General features: G+C 49.9%; 1 protein-coding gene and 1 pseudogene across 1 annotated transcript in view; one reads left to right on the forward strand and one right to left on the reverse strand.

Moving 5' to 3' along the window:
* XXYLT1 (xyloside xylosyltransferase 1) overlaps positions 1-5,979 on the reverse strand; it is a 136,749-nt gene extending 130,770 nt beyond the window's left edge. Inside the window, exon 1 of the mRNA XM_015562322.1 lies at positions 5,733-5,979. Coding sequence (XP_015417808.1) covers positions 5,733-5,979 — 247 coding nt within the window. The remainder of the gene's footprint in view (positions 1-5,732) is intronic.
* Positions 5,980-15,431: 9,452 nt separating this feature from the next.
* The window catches only part of LOC102759898, a 1,972-nt pseudogene continuing 1,373 nt past the window's right edge, over positions 15,432-16,030 (forward strand).

Genomic DNA, 16,030 nt, shown 5'->3' on the forward strand with positions numbered 1-16,030 from the left:
TCACAACATTTGCACTCTGCCTCTAGTCACTGGGTTCCCCAGGTCACAAATAGCCTTCTCTCTCTTTCAAGGAAGCGTAGAGTTTAGTGCTCTTTGAACTTGTGCTGGTTCAACAATTTCCCTGTTGACTGCCATTATGGTGACCTAATACAAAGCCACCAGCCACTGCTGTGCATGCCCAAAGCCCTGTGGTGAATCCCCTCTGACAACATTTCCTCTCCCCACAAGATGGGGAGAGCAAATTACAATTGGGTTTGAAAGGGGTGGGTAACTTACCTTGTCCCTGGGGTTTTGACAGCCTCCTGTTGCTATGCCCACTGACTGGAGGGCTGACACAGCTCATTTCCCAAGCCTGGATTTACTGTGATCCTTTGTCACATCTCTTTCCAAGGGAGTTCTGCCCTTCCCGGCTGCAAACTGTCTCACCAGCTGAGCAATTTCACCAATTCGGGGTGGGTGCTATTAGTTTCAGCTGCTCACTCCAATTGCTCCGGGACACGACCTGGGACACGTCTGCCTATATCGCCGCCATCTTCTTTTCCCTCAGCAGACTTTTAAAAAAGGTATGCAGCTGGACCCCAACATCTCCCCTGAGACCCACTCCCAATCTCAGACACATCAACTTCCCTAAAGCATGGATCTGGTCAGGCTCCTCCCTGCCAAAACGCCTCGTCTCCTGTGTCTGGGGGTAGCCCTCAGCGTGGCATCCAAGCTTGCACAGTACATGCTAACCTCCCTTGACCATCTTCTCTCCCACTGCTTCCCACCATGTGCCCTACTCTGTCTGCTATTTCCCAAACATACACAACTCTTCCCAACTGGCGAACAGCACACAACGCAACTTTACCCACCCTTCAAAGCTTGGGTATCACCTCCTCCATGAAGTCCCCCTCCTTCTGGCCAAATGCCTGTAACTCATCCTCTTCTGAAACCCTCAGCATCGTGTGGCTTCTCTTGTGGCCCTCATGACATCCTGCCTTATTGCTAGACCATGCCCCCCCCTCCCCCACCACGAGTCCATGAAGCAGCAACCCAGCAAACATCCCTGAGACACCAGAATGGCCAGCACCATGTTACACAAGCACCAGCCCCCTGGCCGAGGATGTCTTACAGGACAGAAGCCTTACAGGAACGTTTCCAGGGGCTCCCGGCAAGCTTTACACACTACCGATAGTCTGGGCCCCTGCCCTCCCTGCCCTCCCTGCCCTCCCTGCCCTTCCTGCCCAGGGAAAGCCCGTCACAGTCATATGCCAGGCACCGTGGCTCAGTCTTGATAAGGGCTGTTTTTATGGCCATGTCAGTAATCCAGAGCCAACAGCTCCTTGGAGCTGTGTACACAGGAGAGGGAAGCTGCAGTCCCTGCGGAGCTGCTATTCACTCCCTCCAGCTCCAGTTGGGCAGAAATGTTTTCTTTTCCATTGCGTAAGATGCTCCCAACGGTGACAAACCGAACACCAGCGGCAGGAGGAGATAAAAGCCCTGTGGGTGAGAGTGAGGAGCAGAGAGTGACACACGGACGGGCAAGTGTGAGCCGCAGGACCAGCCAGCCACACGTGACCCTTCCAACAAGTGACAGAAAGAAAAGGGAGCTCTGACCAAAAGCAGAGCCAGCGTGTTCCGCCTGCCGGGCCCTTTCGCTCCTCACTCTGCAGACATGGTCTGGGTGGCGTCGAAATTAGGGGGACTCAGGGCTGCAGCAAGGGAGGAGAGGAGAGAGGGGGCCAGGCTTTGTAAGCTTCAAGGCACTGTGTGGGTGTGAGAGGCTGGGCATTCAGGCCTGGCCATCAGAATAAGCCTGGGCCAAGGCATCCGAAACCCAGACAGGAGGCCCAGCTTTGCCTAAAACTCGGAGAAATGGCCTGACCTCAGCTCCTCCCTTCCCCTCCTGTCACATGGGAACAGCAACTGTCCTGAGCTCATATGTGGCTGTCTGAGGTCCCTCCAAGAGGTCAGACATGAGTGGGCTTAGGAAAGGTACAGAGCCTCACTCGTGCAGTGAGGCTGGGGGAGTTGACACAGGCAGGCTTTATAAGTATCACCTCTGCCTCAGTAATCCCACCCGTGGGGAATTATCCTATATAATAAAAGGCTAATATGCAAATTTTCCCCTCGACCAGGAGTTCAACCGGGAGTTCGACCAGGGGGCGGGACTGGCCGGCCAACTGCCCTTGGCCCCTCCCCCCAGCCAGCCCCACCTCCGATTGTCCCCCTACCCCAAGGGGGTGGCCCCACCCATGCACGAATTTGTGCACCAGCCCTCTTGTAAGGAAATAATCCTAATTAGAAAATAAAATCTTTACACATGTGGTTATTCATCATAGTATAATTTATGATCATAGAAAAAAAAATAGAACTATCTAGGTAGCCAAGAACAGGGAAATGATAAAAATGAACTCAGTGAAACCATTAAAAAAAAAACAACAATGCTCAAAGACTCTGATTACACAGAAAATGGTGATGAGCAACATGAACTGAAAATGTCATGAGACACAGCTTCACTGCTGTCCTTTCATATTTTAGTTTAAATGAAGGTTCAATTTTATAGTTTGATCTGTTAAAAACACTCCAAATGCGTTAAATATAGAATATAACTCCTACTTTGCCTAAATTATTAAAAAGCTACATGCTGGGAAAATATAAGATAATCAAGAATAGTGATGATGTTTATGTAGCAGTAAAAGGATAACTGTTTTTCTATTTTAATGTAGTTTTCAGAGCTTCTCTTGTGAATGCATGTTGCTTTTAAAACAGAAAAAGAAGTAAGCATAGTTTAGAGGTAGTCTGAGTACAGACAGTGATCCTGATGCCATGGAGGTTGGGGGAAAGGAGAGGCCTGGACACGGAGAAGTAACCTGGATGTGTGGGGCGAACACCAGCTGGGATGTCCTCAGACATAACTCGGAGCTTTTCTGACTCAGCCTTCCTGGGTGGGACCACGAGCTTATGACCCACCCATGCTCCATTCTCACTTTCCAGGAGAAAAAGAACACTGTGAACCAAAATAGCACCAACTACACGGGAACAAACTCATCAACAAAGCCCAAAACAACAGCAACTTCTATAATTTAAAAAAAGGCAGCAATAAAGAGCCGTGACCAAACTGAGACGACACTAACGGTGCCTGAAAGCAAAGCATCCTGGGCACACTGCAGGAATTCGGTGTGGACGTCCGCATGCGGCCACGTGCCTGCCGCAGCCAGACTGCTCGGCAGAACCCCGCCTGGGCAGCTCCGGGCTGCTCGTTTCATTTTATGAATGTCAGGTTTTAGTAACTCCTAACAACTCTCTTCTTAGGAAGCAGACTTCGGGCAGCTGTAGAAATGAATCTCTGCCAGCACATTATCATTCGTCTGGAGAACCCCAGGAAAGACTGGCATTTGGGTCTGCCCGCTGCCCACCTCACACAGCCCCTTCCCCACCGTTTGCGGTCCAGAAGCATGGACTGCACTTGAGGGACACCAAGGATCTGATCTACCGCATGCCAGCAAAGCTCTGGCCAAAGCCGTGTCCCTGCAGACATCCCTCCCAGGCACGGCCAGCAGAGTTAGGGCCCAAGCCCGGCAGGACAGCCAGAGAGACAGAGGGACAGCAGCCTGGGGCTCCCTCAGCCTTGTCATCCACACTTCACAATTCACTGCCTGGCCCTCCCTGACACAGTGAGGCAGAAATATCTTCTCACCCCAATAATCCACAAGGAGAATTACCTATTTCCCCTCCCTCTGGTGCCTCAGAGCATGAGATGGCCTGGAGTCTAGCACAAGGGAGGGAGGAAAAGGAAGGTCAGGCCTCCCCCCAGGCAGAAGCTAACTCCGGTCAACTCTTCAGTCACAGCATTTCATTCAAAGCAAATCAAGCTTGTGGGACAACAGGGCTGGTCAGGCCCTGAGGGTCCATCTAGTCGACACTTTTAAACTAGTTTAATCATGGAACTCTTTGACCAAATAGAATCTTGCTCCAAAGCCTGGTCTACACAGTAATCCATGGGTTCCTAGGAGTGAAGGTGGGGACAGGAGAGGTGGGGTAAGGTAGAACTGCTCTCTCTTGGCTCCCCAAACTACAGAACCCCCAAGGGGGTTCCTGTGGCCCTAGACCAGGGGTGGGCAAACTTTTTGACTTGAGGGCCACAATGGGTTCTTAAACTTGACCGGAGGGCCGGAACAAAAGCATGGATGGAGTGTTTGTGTGAACTAATATAAATTCAAAGTAAACATCATTACATAAAAGGGTATGGTCTTTTTTTTTTTTAGTTTTATTCATTTCAAATGGGCCGTAGTTTGCCCACGGCTGCCCTAGACTCTTCTGATCAAAGCAGCTCACTAGATCAGCCTCATCATTTACAGGTGGGGAAACTGAGGCCTCCAAAGGCAAACTGGCCCAGCAAAAGGCACACAAGCACTTAGTGGCAGAACTAGAACCAGCATCTATATCTGTTTTCTCACCTAGAACCAGGAGAGCAGGAACACGCCTTCCTCCAACCTGAGCACCTGCACCGGCCTGCCCAGAGAGAGACACCCTTGCAGCCCGCCTGACGGGGTGGAACTAACTGCTACTTAGAGAATCAGGCCTCCGTGTCAGACAGCTCTGCCACTTGAATGGTTGCATATCGCTGGGCAGGCCACTCAAGTCCTCCGTCTCTCTCATCTGTAACCTCGAAGGGTGGGTGAGAGGACCAGAGCTGGCAGAGCCACACCTGGTTTCTGTGAAGAATCACAAATGCTTGCTCTTCTCCCCGTGCCCTTGTGGTGAGCTCGTCTCCTCCTTCCTTGGACCCCTCCTCAGGGAAGGTCCTGAGCCCTTGCCTTACAGCTAAGAGAACACCCAGGGGCCTCTGTCGTGCAGGAGCCTGCCTTGTGGAGACAAAGTCTAGATTTCCCTGTGGTATGACAACCCGCCAACAAAGCCCAGCTTCAACCTCCAACTCCTGAATTCCTAGCTTACCAGGGCCCTTCAAACTGTGGTGTCCTGGACACCCCTTTCACTTCTGGTCAGCTGGGCCAGAGCAGCAGGCCTCCACCAAGTGTCCTGGCTGTCCCCTAGGCAATGACCCCAAAATTTCCCTTCTCACCCCTAAAAGGCTCAGGTCATATGGTTCACCATGGCCAGAAAGTGGGCAATCTCTAGGGCTCCAGAATCAATCCAGGACCAGCTGTAGGAGAAGAATCCAGAAGGCTGGGACACCCCTCGAGTGAGGATACCCGCCAGGCTTCTAATCCAAGGATGACCAAACCTGCCAGCACTCCCACACAAGGTGGACCTACCACACACATTTCTTCTGCCCTGGAGAGACCAAAGCCTAGTAAATCCCTTAATTGGGTATCGGGGTTTCCAAAAAAAGTCCTATTCAGTCATAATTTGCACCTCTCACATCTAGATTTGATATTTTAAAGTCAGATTAAGTACAGATTCAAACTAGAAAGAACAGGGTCACAGATGTGGACGGAGGGTCACCAAGTCCTACCTGCCCTTTATCAGATGAACAGAGTCCCGAGGCTGGTTGCATGCAAGGGGCAGGGAGCCCAGCTGCCCTGGACCACACTGCACCACTCATACTGCGGGAGCTATGCAGCCTAGGGCCCCGCCCTTGGTTCTCTGTGCAGGAAGCTGTTACATAAAGGGTATTGCTGGCCCCCTCACCCTCTCTTTGTGGAGCTCCTCCAATCAGGGCACTGGCGGTGTTGGGCCCAGGGAAACAGAGGCAAACATCAATACCAGGGGCTCGCGGCCCGGGTTACCTTTGGGCATGATCTGATGCATGGCAACTGAGAGGAAGAAGATGGAGTCGCTGTAGTAGGTCCCGGAGCCGGCGCTGAAGTGCTTCTGCATGGCCTCCACGATGGGGAAGAGCTTGTCAGTCAGCACGGCGACATCGTGGAAGACGACCTGCAGCGGGGCCGGAGGAAACCACAGGAGTGAGCAAATCGGCTCCAGACACCCAGCACCCACGTGGGCCACAGAGGGAGACACACAGTGCCTCTCCATGGTCACCAGCAGGGCGTCCCAAGTGAGAGCTAAGGAACCGGGAACAATGGGAAAGCAGCAGACGCTGGCTATGGGGACGGGACATCACGCACCTGGGGGGTGTAGGGGAGGATGAGTGGAACGAGGCCGGGGGTGGGAGCAGCCCCCAGTCCGCTTTGTTTCTGACCTTGAAGCTGGGCCATCCTGAAGGTAGTTCTGTGCCCAGTGACTGGAAACCATGTGGCTCTGTCTGGTCCTGAAATGAGGACGCTCAGCACATCTGAGTAGCTGGCCCTGGTGGCCACTACCCATTCCACAGGCCAGCCAGGCGCTCCACTTCCCCTGTCCAACAGGGTGCACAGTGGCAGGGGCCCTGGAAAATGCCTAAGGCCACAGGAAATGCATCCATGGACCCAATCAGCACTTCGTGAGTGTCCTGACGTTTTGGAGGTGCTGTGAGGGGTATAAGGAATAACCGCAGAAGATCTAGGGTCCACCAGAGTTATGCAGTTTATTCTCACGTACACATACCGATCCCCAAAACAACCTGGGACCTCAATGAGGCGACATCACTATCACAGCTCCCAGTTACAAACAAGAAAGCAGATGCTCACAGAGGTTACACTTGCCCAGCATCACTTTGCTCATAAGTAGCAGAGCCAGAACTTGAACACTGGTCCCATTTCCAAGCCCCATGCTCTTCCCACTATAAATGCTCCTTCTTTCCTTAACAGCAGCCAAATGGGGAGGAAGCCATCAGCAGAACCAGTGATCAGAGTGGACAAAGTACTCATAAGACCCTAATGAGTTGGTTTCCTTATTAGACATTAGTCCATATTGAAGTCCATCCCTCACACAGCCCCAGCCTCATCCAAGGCACCAAGTACATGCACTCTGCTCACATATTTCTGCTAAGTTTTCCCTGCTGCTCCATGCTCCCCACAACATCCAGAGCATCCCCACTGTGCACAACAAATGCAGCCCAAGCCAGAAGCCCAAATGTCCTTCCTCCCCTTCCCCCCTCACAAGAGATCTGCTGATGGCCCTTCCCACCTCCCTCTTCCCAGGCAGCCAACAGGACAGGACAAGCCTGGAGGTGGCCCCATGCTGCTCAGCCACCACCACACTGACCCCAGGGCCAAGGCCCTCCCTGAACAGGGCGCCCACAGCGAAGGAGAGGTCACGCGAATCCCCTGACAGGCTTGTGTCCATCGTCAGTGGCCATGCCAGCAGGAGAAAACACAGGTGCGGGTGGTGCTAGAGAAGTTCTCAAGCAGGTAGGGTGCCTTTTGCCATTCGCTCTGCCCAGGTCCCTTCCTGGCCCAGTTCCATGGTGCCCCCTGCCCCGCCTGCACTCCCCGAGCCTTCGGTTGTCGATCCTCTCCGAGCCCGGCCGTGGTGGTAAGCCACCCTGCCTGCTTTTCCCTGCTTTAGGTTCTGCTTCTGGCCAGAAACCTGTTTTTATCTGAGCTCACCTAAGTGTTTGCTTTTGTCCTTAGGTCTGCTTAAATGTCTAAAATGCTATTAAACTCAGAGGAACTTATATGGCATCAGTCCTCATCATTCCCCAACGACAGCCCTTTAAATCTTTAATGTCTTTAGAAAAGTCTTTTTTAAATGTCTTGACATTTCCAATGTACTACTTCCCTTTACCCTTTTTCTGACTGCTTTTTTTTTTTTCTTATACTTTGACTTTTTCTTTTTTGTGGCCTCTTAACCTGCGATGGGAATTCAGGCCAGCTCCACAGTTTCCCAGCAGATACCGAATTATATCTTTCTCCTCCCACCCACCAGGACCTGCCTGCACCCCCGTGACTTCCTGACTACACAGGCATCACAAACCCTGACAGGTGTCCCCTGCCATGCCCCCCTCCAACCGCTTCTGGTGTGCCTCTCGCGTAATCTTCTATCCGTACAGACTCACTTCTCTCTTTCCTTGGCTTCACATCCTCCGATGGCTCCTCACGGCCCTCGGTTATAGTCCAAATAGCGTGGCCCATGAGGCCCTGCACTAGGGGCTCTGGCTACCCACCCTTCACACCCTCCCTCCTCCAGGGATGGGGCAGAACTAAATCCAGCAGTCCTCACCCTGCCCACCACAGTGTGGTGTCCTATGTCCTTGTATATTTGTACCAGCTCTTCGAACTGTCTGGAGCCCTCTCTCCCAGCCCTGCCCCTTCCTGCCAGCCCCCACCTGCCTGATAAACTCCTATCCAGTCTTCCAACCTTGCTTGGGCACCTACCCGCCTTTGCACAGCCTCCCACGACTCATCACGCCCTCGTGTGCACCCTGTATCACAGGGGGCGGCTCCACCTCCCCGTCTGGCTCCTCTGCAGCTCTGCTTCTCTATCCGCTTATGGGCACTCCTTGAGGCCAGAAGCTGTGACTGGCTTTGTGTCCTGTGCCCGGCCCTTGTCCCCATGGCAGGCCACGAATCAGTACAGGTTTGCTGAACTAAATGAGCCACACTTTGGGCAACTTACTAAACCGCTCTGAGCCTCAAATACAGAAATGATAACACCTACCTCCTCTGGTGGCTGCTAGAACCACCTGGGACAGGCAGATAACGCGCTGGCTCAGGGGTTGCCATGCTGCCCTGATTAGTCCTGAGTGTTGGCATCCTGCCCCCACCTCCCTCCACGGTCTCTGCATCCCTCTCCTCGCAGATCAGTCTTCACTCATGAGCCAGCTTTTCCCTGTGAGCCTCATTACACTTCCAAACCACTGCTGGGACCTAGAATGTTACAAGAAACTGGAGCTGACAAGAGGGCTCTCACAGAAATAGAAGCCTCTGCATTCATTAAAAAAGGAGAGAATGGGTATGTGTAAACACACACACACACACACACACACACACACACACACAGCGAGCAGGGCCTGCCACAGCCAAGACAGAGACAGAGATTTCAGCAGCCAGATTCCCCCCTACTCAAGCCCCCACCTCACCCAAAGTTTCACCGGAGACAATCCCATCCCATCAGCATTAATGGATTTATGAGGACAAACTGTACTTAGTACACAGTTCCAAATGCTGTACGGTAAAGCCTGCTCCAGTGAATATTTCATATAATAAATCTACTTACAAGTAAATTAATATGTTCCATGGAGTGCACTTTATGCAGCAAGGAGCAAATCACAGACACTGCAAGTGGGAATCACAACACCCAGGCCTCCCAATGTCTAAAATAGGTTGCAAACCGTGATCTCCTGAGGGCAAGGCTGGAGTCTGGCACTCTGAGGTCCCCACCCTGCCCGGGGTCTAGTGCCAGGGAGGCGCAAAGAAGCAAGATCAATGGAAAAAGAGAAAAATAGAGGGAGAGGGGCAGAGAAAATGCCGCCCTCCCTCCGTTCCTCCTCCCTTTCAAATCCCTCACATCAGAGGTGGCAAAAAGAATTACCATGTAACCTAGAAAACCAGGACTATAAGGTGACTCCCATATTGAAGGCAACTGGCCAGTGAGACCCAAAAGAGTGGTTTGCACCAGCTTGACTACGTGATTTTTTTTAAAGAATAGTTTATTTAGCCCGGCCTGTGTGGCTCAGCGGTCAACCCAGGAACTAAGAGGTCACCGATTCGATTTCTGGTCAGGGCACATGCCAGGGTTGCGGGCTCTATTCCCAGTAGGGTGCATGCAGGAGACAGCCATCCCTATTTCTAGCTCTCTATCCCTCTCCTTTCCTCTCTTTAAAAATCAATAAAAACGTATATTTTTTTAAAAAAAAGAATAGTTTATTTATTTTAGAGAGAGAGGAAGGGGGAAGGACCAGAGAGAGAGAAACATCAATGAGAGTACATCGATCGGCTGCCTCCTATACCCCCCTTACAGGGGATCGAGCCACAACCTGGGAATGTGCCCTTGACTAGGAATCGAACTGGCAACCCCTGGTGCACAGGATGACTCCCAACCAACTGAGCCACAGTGGCCAGGGCTTGACTATGTGATTGCTAGGGAAATAGATTAAAAAGTCAAATCACCATTTATATGTATATTTAACATAAAAATGTTAATTATAAAATACTAGAGGCCCAATGCACGAAATTCATGCATGGGTAGGGTTCCTAGCGGTGGCCGGGGCCTCCCTTTCCCTGGCCGTCTGACACTGCTGCCAGCCGGGGCCTCCCTTCCGGTGGTTGGCCAGTCAGCCCTGCCTGCTGGTTGAACTCCCAGTCGAGGGGACAATTTGCATATGAGGCTTTTATTATATAGGATTATTTCTCCAACACCCAGCTAACAAAATGATTTCTTTTTGAACTCTTCATGTGCATCCTCACCCATAAGGCCTTTACCAACCCTAGGACCCAGCTAAGTCATCCAGGCAGTTTTCCAGAACACATCATCCTGGTCATCCTTGTAAGATGTTAGCTACAGCTCCAGGTGAAATTAAGTAGGATGTTGTCATTGGAAATGGCATCCCAGCCCACAAGAACCCATGTTCATGTCATTAAGGCAGTTGGGTTTTCCATAAGCCTGTAGTCATATATTTGTAGCCACTTACTCCCTTCTTTTAAGTGATGTTTAGAGGCTCACTTATAGCAATATTCCACATTTATATTTATGAGATCAAAACCCCAGGAATAATGACTAAATCTGTTACATTTCTTTGCCTCCTTTTAGTCTTAATGAATGCTGCCATGTGACTTCTAGAAGCATCCAAAGTCAGTATGACAGGTTGTTTCAGGCGAGGTGTTCTCCTGCTGTCCTCTGCTGTCCGAAGTAAAGCATGCAGTTGAGAGGACAGGGTGTAATGTGAGATTTTGAAAAGTTTCCCCTTTTAATAAAGGGCAAGGTGGGGATGGGGGAGGGGAAAGGCTTGTCTCATAGCCACCATGCACAGCACATTCCCCACACTCCCAGCATGGAGACCAGAGCAACCAGAACAAGCCCGGTGCCAGGCACGGGCAGACGTTTCTGCGAGCCTGGCCCTGGGCTTGCTGGCACAGAAGGTCTGAAGAACCAGGCCACTGCTCCCCTAAACGTTCACGGGGACATAAAGCCATGCCAAGCCTGAGCCCAGCCGGTGGAGAAAACTCATTTGTCACTTGGCGTGCCCCACGGGGAACCAGGTCACGCCACGCTCTGGAGGAGCCAAGAAGGGAGGTGGCAGGAGCTGGCCCAGCGCACAGGGAGACACCAGGTTTCCAGGAAACAGTAATGCCACTTAAGGAACAGCAGCTCCACCAGCCACAGACAGCAGTGCTCAGCCAGAGGCTGAGCTGAGCTGCCGAAGAGAAGGGTGACAGTGAAAAGCTCTGGGGAACCTACCCACACCTAACATTCCTGGCGCACCCTCCACGTGCTGGAACCAGCTACTGCGGGAACAGCAAGCAGGAGTCCACTTGCCCCGAGGGGCTGCCTGGAACACTGGGTAGGAAGGATTCTGTGGCAACGTCTGGACTCGCCAAGAAAGTGTGCCATCATCAACGGCAATGGGTAGACAAACTCACCCCCCTGCCAGTGGAGCTATCACCCCAACTCTATGGGCACCCAGCTTGATTGAAATCATGCCAGCGATGGGAAATGAGAGTCAAATACAGGCAGGCATGGGGCTCACAGTTCTAGGTACTTACTCCAACACTTAATTGTCTGACAACCCGGGTCAATTACTTAACCGTTTGGCTGCTGACGTATTTTTTCGGACATATGCCAAAACTGCGGCACTAATTGCGCGTGTATGGGAAAAAATGTAAAACACTTTTTATACAATAAACTCACTTGTATTGCTTTGCAACAACAAAAATTAAAAAATACCAATTGTTTACATAAATTTGTTTTAAATAAGAAGAGCGCGATAGCGCTCCTTAGCATTCAAACGGTTAAACTCTACCTCCTCTATACAGTGGGAAAATGGTGCCCATCTCATAGGGCTTTTATGAGGACTGTAGTAGGAGCTCAATAAAGGACAGCTGACATGATCATCCCATCCCAATGCAATTAAAATGCCTTTTCTATGCAAGAACACCTAGATCTGAGAAAAGAATACATTCTGTAATAAAGAGCCCAAGATATACGACATGCCAATAACCGGAGCTGCCTGGCTCTGACTAGGGTGCTTTGACTAGGGTGGAAAGTGGTCCCAGGTCCTGCCTCCTTCTACACTCAGTCCACACCCTGGTCCCCCCTAGGGGCTGCCCAGTTCTCAACCAGAAGGTTCCTCCCACACTCTTCATGCCTAGCATAAAGTAGCTATTTGCAAATCATGCTTCTAAAATTACTAAAACAGTCCAAACCAGTAGGTAGATGAAACACAATTTTTATTAAAGAGGTGCTAATATATCAGAAAAAGTCACTAAGTGAGGATATCTGCCTCACAATTAGAAATAACTTGTTCCCTGTGTTGGTTCCCTGCGCGTAAACCTCCCCCAGCCTGGCCGGGCACCAGGGAAGACAGGAGGAAAGCCCTCCTTCAGTTCAAGAAGCAGGGCAGGTTGTCAGGGAGCTGACAGGTATTTGGCATATTCCCAAACAGGAGCTGCTTGTGCGTTCTCGGAGAGAGGGGGTCTCCCACCACCCCCCTGCCCACAGCACTCCTGAACAAGCATCACGGAGTGGCTGCTCTGAGGCCGTGGATGAGAACAGAGTGGGCCCCACCACAGGCTGGTCAGTTCCCAAAACTGCATTCCTAATCTATGTGATCTTCGTAATCAATTCCAACAAGAACTGGAAGGAAAATGCTTTTTTGGAGGAAAAGATTACTTTCTCATCTACTTGCACTATAAATGCAAGAAAAATCTAACAGACAGGTCGTTTTCAATGCCACAAACATGCCAAACACTTTTACACCTCAGGGCCTTTGCACTGGCTGTTCCCTCTTGCAGAAGGATCCTCCCAGAATCTTCAGATGTCTAGGTCCTTCACGTGATTCAGGTGTCAATCAACTCCTGAGATCTTCCCGCCCCCCCCCACCCCCCACAAACACACACACACACACACATACACACACACACACTCCTGGCTATTCCATGTCCAGATTTATTTTCTGCATAGCACTGTCACCACCTGACATGTATTTTTAAGTGTCTAGTCATTTACCACGTGTCTCTTCCCAGGCCGACCAGCCCATAGGGCACCATGAAAGGGGGACCTGGTCTATCTTGCTCACTGCTATGCATCCAGTTTTAGCAAGGCTGCACACACAGTGGGAGCTCAGCAAATGCTTGCTGTAAGAAGGAATGAGCAAACAGATGAGCAGAGGTAAAAGCATCCAGAGGACAAAGCAACAGGACAACCTGTTCCAGGACACAGTGCTGACTCTGCAGGGCCTGTTCCCGGGAGACCTGAGGATCCGCAGCCCCGTCTCAGCCCCGGGGCCTCCCTAGGTGTGGCACATACTTCCCATCTCCATCCCAGCCTTGACCCAAAGGAGAGGAATTTCTTCCCCATGAGGTTTATTCTAAACCTTCAGGAATATGACTCTTCCTGTCACCTTTAACCTGCTGGTTAGAACGTCTGTAAGGCTGGGCTGCAGTATCTCACTTTGTCACTAGGAGCAGTTGCCTAATAAATTTTGTACCCAACCTGCAAGCTGCTTCAGAGTAACTAAGCCCTATATTTTAATATTATTCCTGAAATTGTATCTTCAAAGGTGTTTCCTTAAATGAAGTTTTCCTAGATAATAGATAGATAGATGATAGATTGATAGATGACTGAATGATATCACTTATCAGTGCTTCTTCACCACCTCCAGTAAGTTTAACTCTCTTTAAAACCAAAAATCTCCCAGGATAAATAAAAAATGCTCTGGATTTGTTGGTTTCAAATGAGAAAGCTAAAAATTACCATTGATGTATAGTTTTTTATAAGGAAAATACAAATCCACAGGTTGGGCCCCTCTGTAATGTGACTTTTCTCACTTCTGCAAGACATCCTAGAGCAGCGGTCGCCAACTGTTGGTCTGTGAGGTCCAAAAGGTTGGCGACCGCTGTCCTAGATATAACTCCATTTTGTCAGGCAGAACCCCAAGCAGCTGAAGAGGAAAAAAGAAACCTGCCGTCGAATTCCCAAAACCCATCCTCACTTTACTCACAGCTCAAAAGCTACAGCACTTCCTGGCGTCCTCACGACAGGTGTCCAGTCACCACAGAACACCTTGTCTGGTCCTCCTCCCCCTCATCTCCAACTCACACTTTCTGCAGCCCCGCAGTTAATGTTAGGACATCTACCAGATTCCCAACACCTCGCCAGAGGTGAGCCATATTCCAGTTCTCTGAAACCTTGGTATGAGCAGGGTAGGGTAGGACGAGGAAGAATGTAACATGAGGCAGGCCCACACCTGTGGAAAGGCCGCCCAGACAGAAGGTGATGGAGGGCCCAACACCAACAGGAGACGGCCAGGAGGGTGGTCTGGATCTGAGCTCTCGCTGGGGAGTCTTGTAAAATGCAGACTCCTGGGTCCTGGCCCAGCCCGGGCATTCTGAGCCAAGATCTATGCCAGTGATAGCGAATCTTTTGAGCTCGGCATGTCAGCATTTTGAAAAACCCTAACTTAACTCTGGTGCCATGTCACATATAGAAATTTTTTGATATTTGCAACCATAGTAAAACAAAGACTTATATTTTTGATATTTATTTTATATATTTAAATGCCATTTAACAAAGAAAAATCAACCAAAAAAATGAGTTCGCGTGTCACCTCTGACAGGTGTGTCATAGGTTCACCATCACTGGTCTAGGGTGAAGCTCAGAAATCTTCATTTAAAAACCACCCAGGCCTAGCTGTTTTGCCGCAGTGGATAGATAGAGTGCTGGCCTGCGGACTGAAGGGTGACGTGCTCGATTCTGGTCAAGGGTGCATGCCCCGGTTACAGGCTTGATCCCCAGTGTGGGGCATGCAGGAGGCAGCTGATCAGTGATTCTCTCTCATCACTGATGTTTCTCTCTCTCTCTCTCCTTCTCCTTTCCTCTCTGAAATCAATAAAAATAAAATTAAAATAAAAAATTAAAAGACTGTGGTTGAAAAAAAATAAAATAAAAACCAGCCCAGGCCTGCAACTCTCACGAGAGAAGCAAGAGTTATTCCTACATACCGGGCCCTGCTGCTGATGGCGGCGCTGGAGAGGGGAGCTGAGCTGTGGGCATGAAGTGTAACAGAACAGACTTCACCACCTGAAACGGCTGCTTCAAGTCCAGATCAGGCAAGGAACAAACCGTGAAACAACCAACAAGACCAAAGAAGAGTGCACTTAAGTTGAAGACACACACTTGATCTGAAACAAGAAGTTTGTGCCTATTCAAGAGCTCTGAACGAGCACTTCCTGACGCTGCTAATAGTCTTTGTTTTCTTCAGTGCTGCACTGTGAGACTGCCTGGTGCAGCGGCAGTTGCATTTTTTATTAGCTTGATAGAGCATTTTCTCTCACTCTTTTTTCTTTTTTTTTTAATACTAGCAACTTTCTTCAGCCTTTGAAATGGGAGCTGAAAAAAAGAGATCAGCAAATGCTACTGAAAGTGCAATATTTGATTATCACGGTGAGATGAGCTGTGATCCAGACCTTCTCCACAATAACAGATGCAATGGGTACACGGGTGGTACTCCAGCAGCACTGAGCAGAACTGGGGTTATTGGAAAACTGCTAACCTCTTACGGATTTATTCAATGTTCGGAACGTCAAGCTAGACTTTTCTTCCACTGTTCCCAGTATAATGGCAGCCTGCAGGATTTAAAAGTAGGCGATGATGTTGAATTCAAAGTATCATCTGACTTGTGGACTGGGAAACCCATTGCTGTTAAATCTTACTGGTGAAGATAAAGCAAGAAATCCTCCCTGAAGACCAAATGAATGGACAAGACGTGTTTTATCTGACTTACGCCCCTGAAGACAAGGAAGGGAATGTTCAGTTGGAAACCGGAGATAAAATAAATTTTGTAATTGATAACAATAAACATACTGGTGCTTGTAAGTGCTCGAAACATTATGCTGTAGAAGAAGAAACAAGCCGGCTGTCCGGAAGTAGTTGTACCATGAAGGAGGCGTTTGGCTTTATTGAAAGAGGTGATGTTGTAAAAGAGATATTCTTTCACTATAGTGAATTTAAGGGTGACTTAGAAGCCTTCCAGCCTGGAGAAGAGGAA

The sequence above is a fragment of the Myotis davidii genome, unplaced genomic scaffold (assembly GCF_000327345.1).
Source record: "Myotis davidii unplaced genomic scaffold, ASM32734v1 scaffold571, whole genome shotgun sequence".
Lineage (NCBI taxonomy): Eukaryota > Metazoa > Chordata > Mammalia > Chiroptera > Vespertilionidae > Myotis > Myotis davidii.